The sequence below is a fragment of the Heterodontus francisci genome, chromosome 32, assembly GCF_036365525.1.
Source record: "Heterodontus francisci isolate sHetFra1 chromosome 32, sHetFra1.hap1, whole genome shotgun sequence".
In the NCBI taxonomy this organism is placed as follows: Eukaryota; Metazoa; Chordata; class Chondrichthyes; order Heterodontiformes; family Heterodontidae; genus Heterodontus; species Heterodontus francisci.
In genome coordinates this window covers 25327148-25343116 of record NC_090402.1, presented here as the reverse complement: position 1 = coordinate 25343116, position 15969 = coordinate 25327148, and the positions used below count along the sequence as shown (strand labels likewise).

General features: G+C 47.0%; 1 protein-coding gene across 1 annotated transcript in view; it reads right to left on the bottom strand.

Annotated features, from left to right (window-relative positions):
* Positions 1-13154, bottom strand: part of psmb7 (proteasome 20S subunit beta 7) — an 80044-nt gene extending 66890 nt beyond the window's left edge. Inside the window, exons 1-3 of the mRNA XM_068012516.1 lie at positions 13009-13154; positions 10209-10302; positions 5884-5981 (exon numbers count right to left, since the gene is read on the bottom strand). Of these exons, the coding sequence (XP_067868617.1) occupies positions 5884-5981; positions 10209-10302; positions 13009-13070 (254 nt within the window). The 5' untranslated portion in view covers positions 13071-13154. The remainder of the gene's footprint in view (positions 1-5883; positions 5982-10208; positions 10303-13008) is intronic.
* Between the last annotated feature and the right edge of the window lie 2815 nt (positions 13155-15969).

Here is a 15969-nt window from a genome sequence, read left to right as displayed (position 1 = left end):
TGGAAGAGTCCATCCATGTTGACAGCAGCCATTTCACAGGAATATGAGCACATGGCTTCATCGAGAGGTTGGCAAACCTTATGGAGAGCCATACCACAGGTGCACCATGACCAGCAATCCCTCGCCTTGGTCATCAGTTCAGAACAGCAGTGGCAAGGCGAGAGAAGGACCAGGAGCCTGGAGAGTTTTCCCACTCCTAGTCCTTCACTCGTGAGCAGGGAGGATCCAACGAGCCTCGAGTGGGATGAGGAGAGAATGCACTCCACATCTGGGGTCTCCCCTCAGGGCGTTGAGCGTAGAGCATAGAGATTGGTTCCCCTGCCCCTCCACCAGTGAGTCCAGCTCTAGCAGCCGTGAAGCCCAAGGGCAGTCCTACATCAGTGCAGGAAGCCTGCAGGTAGCCAGGGCCCTCCAGGCCTCAGGCATCCACAGGACAACCACCAAAGTCATCCCAGACCAAGGGACATCCTGATCAGCAGCCTGCCTCCAGTCCAGCTGCTAGCTCAGGGTTTACACTGTGCAGGAGCATCCGCAAATGTATTTAAAAAAACCTAAACACACAAGCATTCATGGGTGACATAGATATGTCATGTTAACTTTAATTAAATGTTATTTAGTGCCAATCATCAGCCCTTATTGTTTGAAAAGCACATTCCACCAAGGCGTGATTGTGACTCCTGGAATCCCATCGTAGGCCTTACAGCATTGCCAATGTGGTCACTCACGGCAATGAGCAAGATGTTTCATTGTACGAATGATGTCACATGGGCAGTGGCTCACTTTATTGGTGCTCTTCATTCCGGAGAGACAGATAGTACGGAGGCAGGAGATGTGAAACCAAATGATGGTGAGTTTTTTTGAACATTCATATTTATTTGATTTCAGCGATTTTGAAAATGCACGATTAGAAGGTGCTGTCTTGCCTTCCTTGTGCATTGCTCACCATGTCTAGCCTCCATCACCTTGCTCTGTCACGTCTGTCCTCTGTGCTTCTTTGTCGGAGCATGTCTGAGGATCTCACATGTCCTCGTCTTGCAAGGCTTCCCCCTCTGTAGTGCAATATTATGTAGCACGCAGTACATCACTACGATACGTGCAGCCCTCTCCAGGGTGTACCGAAGGGCTCCACCAGATCTATTGAGGAATCACAACCTCATCTTCTGCAGACCAATGGCCTGCTCGATTGTCACAAGGTGGAGCCATGGAACATTTGTAACACCCCTCTGCATCATTGCTGGGGTTCCTTACTGGTATCATAAGCCATGTCTTCAAAGGATAGCCCTTATCCCCAAGAATCCACCCTTGAATGTGAGCAGGGCAGTGAACAGCTGTGGCACCTGGGGCTGGCGAAGTACGTATGAGTCATGGCAGCTTCCCGGGAAGCAGGCACACACTTGTAAGAAGCGCTTTCTGTGGTCGCATACCAGTTACACGTTGATTGACTGGACCCCTTTCCTGTTGACGAAGGCAGCTGGATGGTCTTTGGGAGCCTTGATGGCCGCATGCATGCAATCAGTTACACCTTGGACCTGTGGGAATCCCGCAATAGCACCAAATCCAATGGCCCTCTCGGCCTGACTCTTGAGGTCCGTCCAGCAGCGTATAGTCGCCGGCCCTCCAGAACAAAGCATTGGTCACTTCCTTGATGCAGCAGTGTGCTGCGGCTTGACAGACCCCACACATGTCCCTGGTGCATCCCTGGAATGATCCCAATGCATAAACGTTTAGGGTCACAGGTATAGGGAGAGCACCAAAACCATTGGTTGCAATTTGTCATTAAGGAGTCCGCAGATGTCTGCGACGGCCTCTCTGGTAGTTTCGCTCCGACATCTGCAGGTATGTTAATCGAGTCCTGTGGACTCACTGGCATATTTATGCTCTTCTTTGCCTTGGTGGCTGCTGCTGCTCACGTTTAGGAGTTTCTTCTCAATTTGCAGCTGCCTCTTGGGCCCACCTCTGTCAGAGATGCCTCAACATGACAAGGGGATCCAGGAAAAAAAAAGGTGAACCAGACCCATCTCTATTCTCCTGGGACCTTTGGCTTCCTTCAAAAGCTAAAATAAACCTGTTTGGGTAAAGAAGCCTGTAAATGTGGTTCTGCAGGATGCCTGCAGTAGCTTTATAGTATGAGTTAATGTTGACCCGACAACATTTTAGTAAGTGTGAGCCATCATCACCATGCCAACACCATTTAAACTACCCTGTAATGTCTCCCCTCCCAACAAACAAAGCCGATATATTCTCAGAGTTCCCCACCTTCAAACACAAATCCCTTGCAGAGTTCACCACACCCCACCCCCATCACCGCCTCAAATGCAATGCACTTGCAGTGTCTGCCAACACCTTGACAAACAATACCTTTGCAAAGTCAACATAGTGGCAATGTCCATTGCAAACCCCACTTCCCCTACATAACTCCAGTGAAGTTACATTCCCTCTCAAGGCACCGAGGACTCTTGCCTTGGTGGGCCAGCTTTTTAAAGACGCAAAACTGAAGGCACGCGAGCGTGACACGTCAAACAAAAAATTGAGAATGCCCTGTTGAATCGCGCAGTGAACAACATTCAAATGTACATAAAACATTGAAATGATGAGGTCTTCATGTCGGGGCAGCAGTGCTGCCACGGTACCTCGCCACCTCTGACAAAATCGTAAACTAGCATTATGGTGCCAGGTTCTGTGGCAGACAGCTCCACAGGAATTCTCTTGCACCCCAACCCCCCAATCTTGCCTTCAACAGGAGCATAAAATGCAGCCCACGGTGTCAAGACTAAGTGAAGCAGAGTTAGAGGCTGGCGGATAATTGAACTCACTAATACTTACAAATATAATTCAGTTCCATTCTAAGTCATACATTCTGACTTTATTTTATTTCCACTGTAATGTCCTATGTTCTGAAAACTAACCATGAGAAATAGCTGGAAAAACACATCAGGCGGGTCAGCATTTGGAAAAAGAAAATTAAGCTATGACGCTTCAGGTTCGTGATGCTTCATCAGAACTGAGAAAGATTACGCATTCAAAACATCACAACCTGGGTTTCCTCCTTACAGAAGTTGACTCACCTGCTATGTATTTCCAGCATTTTCTGGTTTCACGTTAGATTTTAAATTTTTTCTTTTGATTTTAAGTAAGGCTTTAAGGTTTGCAAAGATACTATAATTTGGGAACAGTATCTCATTTGTTTTCTGAGGATTGCAGTCTGCGTGATAACCAATTTAAATTCTTGCATCACATTATTGATTAGAATCATAGAAAGTTTAAGGCAAAGAAAGAGGCCACTTGGCCCATCGTGTCCGTGCCAGCCAAAAAACAATCCACCCATTCTAATCCCACCATCCAGCATTTTGTCCATAGCCCTGCAGATTATGGCACCTGAGGTGCATAGCCAGACTTCTTTTAAATGAGTTGAGGGTTTCTGCCTCAACTACCTTTCAGGCAGTGAGATCCAGACCCCCACCACCCTCTAGTTAAAAAAATCTTTCCTCATCTCCCCTCTAATTTTTCTACCAATCACTTTATGCTCTAGTCACTGATTTCTCTGCTAAAGTGAATAGGCCCTTCATCTCCACTCTATCCAGGCCCCTCAAAATTTTGTACATTTCAATCAGATCTCCCCTCAGCCTTCTCTGTTCCAAGGAGAACAACCCCAGCCTATCCAATCTTTCCTCATTGCTGTATTTTTCCAGTCCCAGCACCATCCTCGTAAATTTCCTCTGTACCCTCTCGAGTGCAATTACATCATTTCTGTAATGAGGTGACCAGAACTGCACACAGTACTCAAGTTGCAGCCTAACCAATGAGTTCCAGCATAACCTCCCTGCTCTTATATTCTATACCTCGGCTAATAAAGGAAAGGATTCCCATATGCCTGTCCTGCTACCTTCAGGGATCTGTGGACATTCACTCCAAGGTCCCTCACTTCCTCTACAATTCTCAGTATATTTTCCCATTAATCGTATATTCCTTTGCCTGGTTTGACCTCCCCAAATGCATCACCTCACATTTCTCTGGGTTGAATTCCATTTGCCACTTTTCTGCCTATCTGACCAGACCATCAATATCTTCCTACAGCCTACAGCTATCCTCCTCGCTGTCTGCCACACGGTCAATCTTTGAGTCATCTGCAAACTTCTTGATCATGCCCCCTACATTTATGTCCAAATCGCAAATATATACCACAAAAAGCAGAGGACCCAGTACTGAGCCCTGCGGAACGCCACTGCAAACAGCCCTCCAGTTGCAAAAACAACCCGTCAACAATTACTCTTTGTTTCCTGCCACTGAGCCAATTTTGTATCCACCTTGCTGCATTTCCCTGGGTCCCATGGGATTTTTTTTTTTAACCTAGGCTTTTAAATGTGTAGTACTTTGTATACACAACAGTGGAACAATCACATGAATCAAATTTTTTTTGATTCATGTGATTCATCTGCAAACTTCTTGATCATGCCCCCTACATTTATGTCCAAATCGCAAATATATACCACAAAAAGCAGAGGACCCAGTACTGAGCCCTGCGGAACGCCACTGCAAACAGCCCTCCAGTTGCAAAAACAACCCGTCAACAATTACTCATTCAGGTGGCTCCTCATCAGAGCCCTTTCCTATCCTGAGTGGTGTGAAACAGGGCTGTGTTCTCGCACCCACACTTTTTGGGATTTTCTTCTCCCTGCTGCTTTCACATGCGTTCAAATCCTCTGAAGAAGGAATTTTCCTCCACACAAGATCAGGGGGCAGGTTGTTCAACCTTGCCCGTCTAAGAGCGAAGTCCAAAGTACGGAAAGTCCTCATCAGAGAACTCCTCTTTGCTGACGATGCTGCTTTAACATCTCACACTGAAGAATGCCTGCAGAGTCTCATCGACAGGTTTGCGTCTGCCTTCAATGAATTTGGCCTAACCATCAGCCTCAAGAAAACGAACATCATGGGGCAGGATGTCAGAAATACTCCATCCATCAATATTGGCGACCACGCTCTGGAAGTGGTTCAAGAGTTCACCTACCTAGGCTCAACTATCACCAGTAACCTGTCTCTAGATGCAGAAATCAACAAGCGCATGGGTAAGGCTTCCACTGCTATGTCCAGACTGGCCAAGAGAGTGTGGGAAAATGGCGCACTGACACGGAACACAAAAGTCCGAGTGTATCAGGCCTGTGTCCTCAGTACCTTGCTCTACGGCAGCGAGGCCTGGACAACGTATGCCAGCCAAGAGCGACGTCTCAATTCATTCCATCTTCGCTGCCTTCGGAGAATACTTGGCATCAGGTGGCAGGACTATATCTCCAACACAGAAGTCCTTGAAGCGGCCAACACCCCCAGCTTATACACACTACTGAGTCAGCGGCGCTTGAGATGGCTTGGCCATGTGAGCTGCATGGAAGATGGCAGGATCCCCAAAGACACATTGTACAGCGAGCTCGCCACTGGTATCAGACCCACCGGCCGTCCATGTCTCCGTTATAAAGACGTCTGCAAACGTGACATGAAATCGTGTGACATTGATCACAAGTCGTGGGAGTCAGTTGCCAGCATTCGCCAGAGCTGGCGGGCAGCCATAAAGACAGGGCTAAATTGTGGCGAGTCGAAGAGACTTAGTAGTTGGCAGGAAAAAAGACAGAGGCGCAAGGGGAGAGCCAACTGTGCAACAGCCCCAACAAACAAATTTCTCTGCAGCACCTGTGGAAGAGCCTGTCACTCCAGAATTGGCCTTTATAGCCACTCCAGGCGCTGCTTCACAAACCACTGACCACCTCCAGGCGCGTATCCATTGTCTCTCGAGATAAGGAGGCCCAAAAGAAAACTTTGTATACACAACAGTGGAACAATCACATGAATCAAATTTTTTTTTTTTAAATGGTATTTACCATACCTATTACTTACTAAATATTAGGAGCAATGTAGTGAATCTTGGAGCAATTTTTGTCAGCAACAATCATGCCTTCGGTTGCTCTTGTATCAGCACCCAGGATTACTCCATCCTGAAGGAAAGGATAAAAAGAAAATTGAGTGCACTTGAATCTAACAGGATATTCTAAGAACATACAAAAAAAACTTTTACTAAGAGAAATCATTTGCACTGACTGTAATTAAGTTACTTTCCACAAAGAAAATTTCTGATTTATTTTAAGTATGAAACATATTCAGCATTTTTTGAGGCTTGTTTGTATCTGCATGTAGAAAAATAACATTTTCAGTTCTAACTTCTCGTAACTATACCAGCGCAAGACTGGCATGAAGAGAATGCTCCAACAACAAATTGTGTTATCTTCCCACACAAATGGCAGCTTATTAATGATCCTCAGATCAACTGACAATAAAAACGATTCATAAGTTATGGATCTTGAGATGCTACAGTGCACTTTATAATAAGTCTTTCCTGATGGTATTTCTTAAAAATGAAACCAGAAAGCTTCTATCTGGTTTACTCAAGTCTTTAAGTGACCTTAACAGTTTTGCAAATAATTATGGGCCTTTTGGCATGAATCTGTATAAATTATATATTTCGTACAACTGAGATCTTTATTAGTAAAGCAGACACCAGCAGCAAAATTATGACAGTTTTCACTGGTCAGGGGTTTCCGGCAATATTATTGTGGTAACGTCACAGTTAGACCATTGTGCACCCCGATCCTCCAGTGACAAATTTACACAAAAATTTCCTGGAAAACTGATAATACGCCACAGATCACAGCGACAAATCAGAAATGGTCCAGCCAATGATGTATCTGCAGAGAGATGAAGACCAGCATTCCCCACTACATTCACTTTGGTGTCAGAGGTCTGTACCTATTTCAGAGAAGTGTGTTTCCCCACTATTAATAATTGCAGATGTCACTGTAGAAGTCAAAAAATGCAACTGTTGGAGCCTTAAACAGCTCTATCACCTGGAAATAAAATTTTACTAAAAAGTGACAGGAAAAAAGACTCATCCAAACAGATCTGATTTGAATTTAGTGGCAGTGCTCTTATAACTTGAGATCTCTCATATTAAAGTGAAGAATTCTGAGCAAAAGTTAAGCAGTGCAAAAATCTTAAAAGTTTTCCTTCCACCTCATCCATCAGCTCATCTGTTCTCCATTTGAATGGACTTTGAGCAAAGTGAGTGGAAGAATCAGTGGGACCAATCGTTTTCCTGAAATATATTGTTCCTATAAATGCACAAAACTGTTGTTTCAACAAACATAATGAATCCACAAGCACCATTCTTTAAAGTAGGCCTCATAGCAAATTCGTGATCATCATTCAGTGTTCACTGTTTCAGCCAAGGGAAATGACAGAACGGCACAAATGTCCGAGGGAATTATGACATGGCATAAGTCACTTGAACCATAATTTTCTGGTACTTTTGCACTGTAAAATGTGCCCTACGATGTAGATATCCCACTACAATAGCGCAAGTCTCATGGAAATTCTGGGCCATTGTATTTTTGCTGAAATACATTCTTACTAAAAAGGTCAGTGTTTGTATTGTTTATTCATTATGCACCGAAAGGTAGGTAAAGGATAGCCAGGTCAACAGGTTCATTTTAACTGCATAACTCTGGGGGAAAATACAGAAAAGGGTTTGCTAACAGTGGTATTTCTACTCATTTTACACAACCTTTGGTAGTGTTTCACATATTATAAGAAAATCATGACTACAGGCTATTAAGGTATGAGGGAGAAGAAACAGATTAAAACTGGAAACTGTCAAAATCACATCTATATCGTAGATCAAGTTTTTAAAGAAAGAAATACAAATTTCTCATTACTGTCTCAATTAAAGAAGCTGAAAGCACATTTTTACCAAATTAGGGTTATTATAGGAACAGCAGCAAGCTAGAAAGCCCCTTGACCCTGTTTCATCATTCAATTGGATTATGGCTGATCTGCACATCAACTGCATTTACCCACCTTTGTTCCATATCCCTTGATACCCTCACCTAACAAAAAGCTATCACTGTTAGTCTTGAAAGCGTCAATTAGCTAAGTATCCATAATCTCCTGGGGTAGAGTTTCTACTACCCATTGTGCGCTGAGATGCTTCCCAATTTCACTCCTGACTGGCATGGATCCAATTTTATTATGCCCTCTTGTTCTGGATTCCCCCACCAGAGGAATTGGTTTATCTGGATCTCCAGTTCAATCAAGTTTACTATGGTCAGTTTACGTCTCATCCCTTCAAAGTCTGTCCCACTTAGCTTTAAATGAATCATTCTAAGAAAAAAATGAAAGAAATATGCAGAAGCAACCTTTCAATTTACTATTGGAATTGAAGTTAAAGAATACCATTTAAATTTTTACTTCTTTTTCAGGTCCTACTACATGCACCATTCTCTGACCATCAGGATATGCTGGGCGAGTGGCTAATGCCATTCTGCAAACAGCAACCGCAATGTTGCACTAAACTCAACAGTGTGGCTTCTGATTCCTTCTACAGATTTATGTAATTATAAATGAACAACATTTTGGAAGGTTAATCAACTTGACCCAATTAACCAATGATCCGTTGATCTAATTTAATCTAACCTGTCCATGTATGTAAAAAAACATATACCAAAATCTGAATTTTAACTGATTTGTTTCTCCAAAAACTTCATAAAAGCCAACTAAATTTGGTGGGTGTTTTTCATCAGTGGAAATAAAAAGATACACTGGTGCAGGAATCTTGTGTTATGACTTTCTCAGTGGTACAATTCCGTCAAAAAGCTATGAAACTGCTTTAATTGAACCAAGCATTTGCCAGAAAATACAACTCTTCTCTGAATGTCCAGCTAAATGTTTTTAGAAGAATTTGAGGCTAAATCATCAGTGCTAATAAACTGCAGCATGCAGAGGTTCATCTTGATACAAGAAATGGAACATTACACAAACCTATCTACAATATTAGTCTTTCACGAGCGCACTGATGGAATTTGATTGATATCAAAACATTCTTTACCATCTAAGCACACAGAAGGTGTATTTTATAAAGGAGACATTATTTCTGAAGTGAAAAATTAATTCCTGGTTTAAAAACAGCCTTTTGAATGAACTTTGTGTATTTTCTTCTTAAGCAATCAGTAAAGCATTACATACTGTCAGGTGAGAAATCTTAAGCCCTTACTTCTGTGTCAAACACTTAAGCCTGCCAGCGCAGTGGTTAGCACCGCAGCCTCATAGCTCCAGCAACCTGGGTTCAATTCTGGGTACTGCCTGTGTGGAGTTTGCAAGTTCTCCCTGTGTCTGCATGGGTTTCCTCCGGGTGCTCCGGTTTCCTCCCACATGCCAAAGACTTGCAGGTTGATTGGCCATTATAAATTGCCCCTAGTATAGGTAGGTGGTAGGGGAATATAGGGACAGGTGAGGATGTGGTAGGGATATGGGATTAGTGTAGGATTAGTATAAAATGGGTGGTTGATGGTTGGCACAGACTCGGTGGGCCGAAGGGCCTGTTTCAGTGCTGTATCTCTAAACTAAACTAAACTAAACATGCACTATATCTCACAATTGCATTCTTTGCCCAACAAATTAATGACAAGTAAACATTTAGAATTTCCAAAGACAGTAATGAAAATGGTTAAATCAATAGCTTAAGAATTATGCTGTGCAACATTAGTATAAAAAATGCTTAATACATTAACATGAAGTTACTTTGCTGTGAAACAAGAGTGTCAACCTGCTGGTGCCTGGTATACAGCAATTTCATACTAATATATTTATGTATACTGTAATATCACATAGCTTAATTTCTAGGTGAACATGGATTGCATTTTCTCCTGTTAAAACTGTTACAAATGGTTTCATATTAGTCACTGCTATGAATATGATCTTTACATTAAAATTTTTATTAGATATATCAGAAATATCTCATAGATCAGATAATATAATGGGAGCATAAATTAGAATCAGCAGAATGGCCCAATTATTTCTGACCAGTCACTCTCACTTTTCTTTTTTAGTTTTAAACAACAAATAGTTTTGGGCGACTGCTGAACTCTGCAATTTTAAAGTCTCGATTTTTTTTTAATGGCACACTTTGATAATACAAAGTTGTAGCTTAATACAAACAGTTTGTTTATAGCCAATTCTGTAATGCCAAGATTAAACACATCATTCAAACATGCATAGTTAAATAAAGTGGTGCTCAAAAAGCCATCTTTTTCATAGATTCATGATTCCTGTCTGGTATTGAAAAGTAATTTAATTTTAGTATTAGCTGATTCAAGCAATTGAAAATATAATACCTTGAATACAATCCCAGCGATAGTGGTGCCAGTTTTTCTTGCTTCAAGAACTTTGAAACCTTGCTTAGTAAGTTCAGCTTCAATAAATGCATTCCTATAACAAACAAAGCACACATTAAGGAAGAACCATAAAATGTTATAAATACCAGACTTAAGATTTATTCATTTCAGCTTGAAACCATATTTAAAATCAATAAACTGGACTTTCTCCACACACTACATGCAAGTACCATGGAGTCAAGCCCGTGTGATGCAAGACAACTTCTTCACTACAGAATAAAGGAAGGATTTATTAGATGTTGTACTGCTTGACACTGACACAAAAGTAGTTGTGAAACTGCACCCTATGAAGTTTGTTTAAGTTACACTTTAAGCCTGCCCAAGCCTGACGCCAGAATAGACAGATCTACGTTGCCTATCCAATTGCCACCAGACACCAACAGGAGTCAAATCTGGTGCCCAAGGTTCCCAGGCCATGTCACTTGTGCCTCCTGATGAGGAATAATCTTGACCTTGCCAATTATTAATTACAGCTAAGCATGAAAATACATACAGCTGCATAGGACCTCAATTTGTGTACCTAGATATACAGTATAACTTGCAAAGCTGCATGTACTGTCACTCTGTATTTTACCATGACCCAAGTAAACATTTAAATCCTTACACAACTCAATAATAAAAGGGACAGGACAAAAGTATCTACTATTAACCAACTATCTAGCCTTGCTTTACTGGTTGAAGAAGAAAAATATATTGGATTTATTAATATTTAAGATATGATACCAATCATTTGGATATTACTGCAGAGCAGTAGCTGGCATCCATCATTTTAATATGTTGAGGGGTTCCTTCTCTGCCCCAGTTATCCACCCAGGAATACAAGATCCCAAATTCAATCCCTGTGCTGTGTTGAGTTGGCTGATAACAAATGAGCACTACAATTGTCCGCTTTGCCCTGGATCAGAGGTGAGAAAAATGAACCAGGGCTCCTACTGCTTCTTTTTATACTTTAAAAAAAAAAATTTTTTATTTAGAGATACAGCACTGAAACAGGCCCTTCGGCCCACCGAGTCTGTGCCAACCATTAACCACCCATGTATACTAATCCTACACTAATCCCATATTCCTACCACATCCTCATCTGTCCCTATATTCCCCTACCACCTACCTATACTAGGGGCAATTTATAATGGCCAATTAACCTATCAACCTGCAAGTCTTTGGCTGTGGGAAGAAACCGGAGCACCCGGAGGAAACCCATGCAGACACAGGGAGAACTTGCAAACTCCACACAGGCAGTACCCAGAATTGAACCCGGGTCGCTGGAGCTGTGAGGCTGCGGTGCTAACCACTGCGCCGCCCGTGCTGATCATTATCCAGCGATCGAATTCTAGGCAATGGCCGTGAACTGGATTAGACTCTGCTGTGAGGCATCCAGCATTTAAACAGCCTGGTAACACTCACTGTGCAAGCTCACGTGTAAATAGTAGCCAACTGTGTGACAGACTGGAGAGTATACATTAGCTGCAGAGCCACACAGGAGCAAGAGGAGAAAAGAGGCAAGCAACGAAATTCTTTTTAAAGAATTGTTTGAGTATTTTCAAATCAAAATGCTAAACGTTTAAAATCGAGGATCTCTCATGGCATTGTTTTCAGTAAATTATGTTGTAAGAAAATAAACAATCTGCAAGGAATTACAATATGGAAGCAGGCCTCCGATCCAACCAGTCAGTGATGGTGCTTATCCTCCATATAAGCAGTAGTCGTAATCCCATTTTCCTGCCCTACTCCCATGTTTTATTCTCCTTTCCTTCATATCTTTCACTCCTACTTGTAAATGTTGAGATGGTCTCAGCTTCAACCACCAACTCTGGTATCTGCACATCTCAGAACTAATTTGGCATATTAATCAAATGAGTCAGTCCTGATGACAGGTTAATTTATCTGTTCTCCCCACTGATACTGACTGACCTACTGAAATTTCCAGCATTCTTGTTTTTGTTTCTGATATGCAGCATCTGTAGTGTTGTTTTTTATTTATGCCAATCTAGCCACATGAAAACTACAGCTAAAATTTAAAAATCCTTTAAAAGGGGCACACCAGAATAGATACATTTTTCTTGCAGTTGTTTAATGTTAAGGCACTATGTCCAATTATAGACAAGAATATCAACTTTTGATGGTTTAACACCTAATATTTACTAGAATCTTTAGATCACCATAAAATAAACTGTAATTACACAGAAATTAACGAACTAATTTCTATTTTAAGTTTTTGTAATCCATTCACGCTTGAATAAAAGGTTTTTTAAAGGAAAGCTGAGATTTTTAAAAGATTTACATGTGAGGAGCAATATCACGAAACATTTGATACTTTTAGTTGAGTTCACTTTTTTAGACACTAGATCGTAAGGTACATAAAACTATTTGTTAACAAAGGCGTCCACTAAAAAATAAATTGAAATTAATAACATATTTGCTCTCCATTCCGTAACACATGAAAACAAAGTTAAATACAAAATATTACTTCGATTATTTTGAATGCTTACATCGCATTAATATATTGTAGCAAAACGAATTAACTAAAAAAAATGTTAATTTTTAAAAGTTAAAAATATCTTAATACAGAAAGAAGTGTCATCCACATCAGATCAATGTGCTAAGTCATCACCGCCTCAACACGATGGCTAAAGGCCCAAAAAACCGAAATATTTCAATAAAACTGAGTCCAAAGGCATCTACCTGGACAATATTGAAATAACTGAGCAGTGGCAAGGGTAAAATTCTGATTGGGACTCACCTTCTACAATTTTCGAAACTGAAACCACCAATAGGCTCCTGGCAGACTTTCAACGACGCCATCTTCAGATCAGCGCTTCCCGGAAGTGGCGCTTTGTACCGACGAAGCGCGAGGGGCAGCGTTTCCGGAGCGGCGGGAGGGAGAGATGGGGAGAGGGAGAGCAGAGAGGGGAGAGGGGGAAGAGGGCAGAGAGAGGAGGAGGGCAGAGAGAGGAGGAGGGCAGAGGGGGAGGAGGGCAGAGAGAGGAGGGGGGGGAGGAGGAGGGCAGAGAGAGGAGGGGGGGGAGGAGGAGGGCAGAGAGAGGAGGGGGGGGAGGAGGAGGGCAGAGAGAGGAGGGGGGGGGGAGGAGGAGGGCAGAGAGAGGAGGGGGAGGAGGAGGGCAGAGAGAGGAGGGGGAGGGGGAGGAGGAGGGCAGAGAGAGGAGGGGGAGGAGGAGGGCAGAGAGAGGGAGGGGGGGGGGGGCAGGAGGGCAGAGAGAGGAGGGGGGGGAGGAGGGCAGAGAGAGGGGGGGGAGGAGGGCAGAGAGAGGAGGGGGGGAGGAGGGCAGAGAGAGGAGGGGGGGGAGGAGGGCAGAGAGAGGAGGGGGGGGAGGAGGGCAGAGAGAGGAGGGGGGGGAGGAGGGCAGAGAGAGGAGGGGGGGGGAGGAGGGCAGAGAGAGGAGAAGGGGGGGGGAGGAGGGCAGAGAGAGGAGGGGGGGGGGGAGGAGGGCAGAGAGAGGAGGGGGGGGGGGGGGAGGAGGGCAGAGAGAGGAGGGGGGGGGGAGGAGGGCAGAGAGAGGAGGGGGGGGGAGGAGGGCAGAGAGAGGAGGGGGGGGGAGGAGGGCAGAGAGAGGAGGGGGGGGGAGGAGGGCAGAGAGAGGAGGGGGGGGGAGGAGGGCAGAGAGAGGAGGGGGGGGGAGGAGGGCAGAGAGAGGAGGGGGGGGGAGGAGGGCAGAGAGAGGAGGGGGGGGAGGAGGGCAGAGAGAGGAGGGGGGGGAGGAGGGCAGAGAGAGGAGGGGGGGGAGGGCAGGGGGGGAGGAGGGCAGAGAGAGGAGGGGGGGTGGAGGGCAGAGAGAGGAGGGGGGTGGAGGGCAGAGAGAGGAGGGGGGTGGAGGGCAGAGAGAGGAGGGGGGGGAGGAGGGCAGAGAGAGGAGGGGGGAGGAGGGCAGAGAGAGGAGGGGGGGAGGAGGGCAGAGAGAGGAGGGGGGGGGAGGAGGGCAGAGAGAGGAGGGGGGGGGGAGGAGGGCAGAGAGAGGAGGGGGGGGAGGAGGGCAGAGAGAGGAGGGGGTGAGGAGGGCAGAGAGAGGAGGGGGGGGAGGAGGGCAGAGAGAGGAGGGGGGGGAGGAGGGCAGAGAGAGGAGGGGGGGGGAGGAGGGCAGAGAGAGGAGGGGGGGGAGGAGGGCAGAGAGAGGAGGGGGGAGGAGGGCAGGGGGGGAGGAGGGCAGAGAGAGGAGGGGGGGGTGGAGGGCAGAGAGAGGAGGGGGGGAGGAGGGCAGGGGGGAGGAGGGCAGAGAGTGGAGGGCAGAGAGAGGAGGGGGGGGAGGGCAGAGAGAGGAGGGGGGGGAGGGCAGAGAGAGGAGGGGGGTGGAGGGCAGAGAGGGGAGGGGGGGAAGAGGGCAGAGAGAGGAGGAGGAGGAGGAGGAGGGGGGTGGAGGGCAGAGAGAGGAGGGGGGTGGAGGGCAGAGAGGGGAGGGGGGAAGAGGGCAGAGAGAGGAGGAGGAGGAGGGGGGGGAGAGGGCGCAGAGAGAGGGGGGGGAGGGCGCAGAGAGAGGGGGGGAGGCGCAGAGAGAGGGGGGGGAGGCGCAGAGAGAGGAGGGGGGTGGAGGGCAGAGAGAGGAGGAGGGGAAGAGGCAGAGAGGGGAGGGGGGGAAGAGGGGTGGGGGGGAAGAAGGGCAGAGAGAGGAGGAGGAGGAGGGGGGGAGAGGGCAAAGAGAGAGGAGGAGGGGGGGAGAGGGCAGAGAGAGGAGGGGGGTGGAGGGCAGAGAGAGGAGGGGGGTGGAGGGCAGAGAGAGGAGGGGGGGTGGAGGCAGAGAGAGGAGGGGGGGTGGAGGGCAGAGAGAGGAGGGGGGGTGGAGGGCAGAGAGGGGAGGAGGGCAGAGAGAGGAGGGGGGTGGAGGGCAGAGAGAGGAGGGGGGTGGAGGGCAGAGGAGGAGGGGGGTGGAGGGCAGAGAGAGGAGGGGGGTGGAGGGCAGAGAGAGGAGGGGGGTGGAGGGCAGAGAGAGGAGGAGGGGAAGAGGGGAGGGGGGAAGAGGGGAGGGGGGAAGAGGGCAGAGAGAGGAGGAGGAGGAGGGGGGGAGAGGGCAAAGAGAGAGGAGGAGGGGGGGAGAGGCAGAGAGAGAGGAGGAGGGGGGGGAGAGGACAGAGAGAGGAGGAGGAGGGGGGGAGAGGGCAGAGAGAGAGGAGGAGGGGGGGGAGAGGGCAGAGAGAGAGGAGGAGGGGGGGGGAGAGGGCAGAGAGAGAGGAGGAGGGGGGGGAGAGGGCAGAGAGAGAGGAGGAGGGGGGGAAAGGGCAGAGAGAGAGGAGGAGGGGGGGAGAGGGCAGAGAGAGGAGGGGGGGTGGAGGGCAGAGAGAGGAGGGGGGGTGGAGGGCAGAGAGGGGAGGAGGGCAGAGAGAGGAGGGGGGTGGAGGGCAGAGAGAGGAGGGGGGTGGAGGGCAGAGAGAGGAGGGGGGTGGAGGGCAGAGAGAGGAGGGGGGGGAGGAGGGCAGAGAGAGGAGGGGGGGGAGGAGGGCAGAGAGAGGAGGGGGGGGAGGAGGGCAGAGAGAGGAGGGGGGGAGGAGGGCAGAGAGAGGAGGGGGGGGGAGGAGGGCAGAGAGAGGAGGGGGGGGGGGAGGAGGGCAGAGAGAGGAGGGGGGGGAGGAGGGCAGAGAGAGGAGGGGGGGGAGGAGGGCAGAGAGAGGAGGGGGGGAGGAGGGCAGAGAGAGGAGGGGGGGGAGGAGGGCAGAGAGAGGAGGGGGGGGAGGAGGGCAGAGAGAGGAGGGGGGG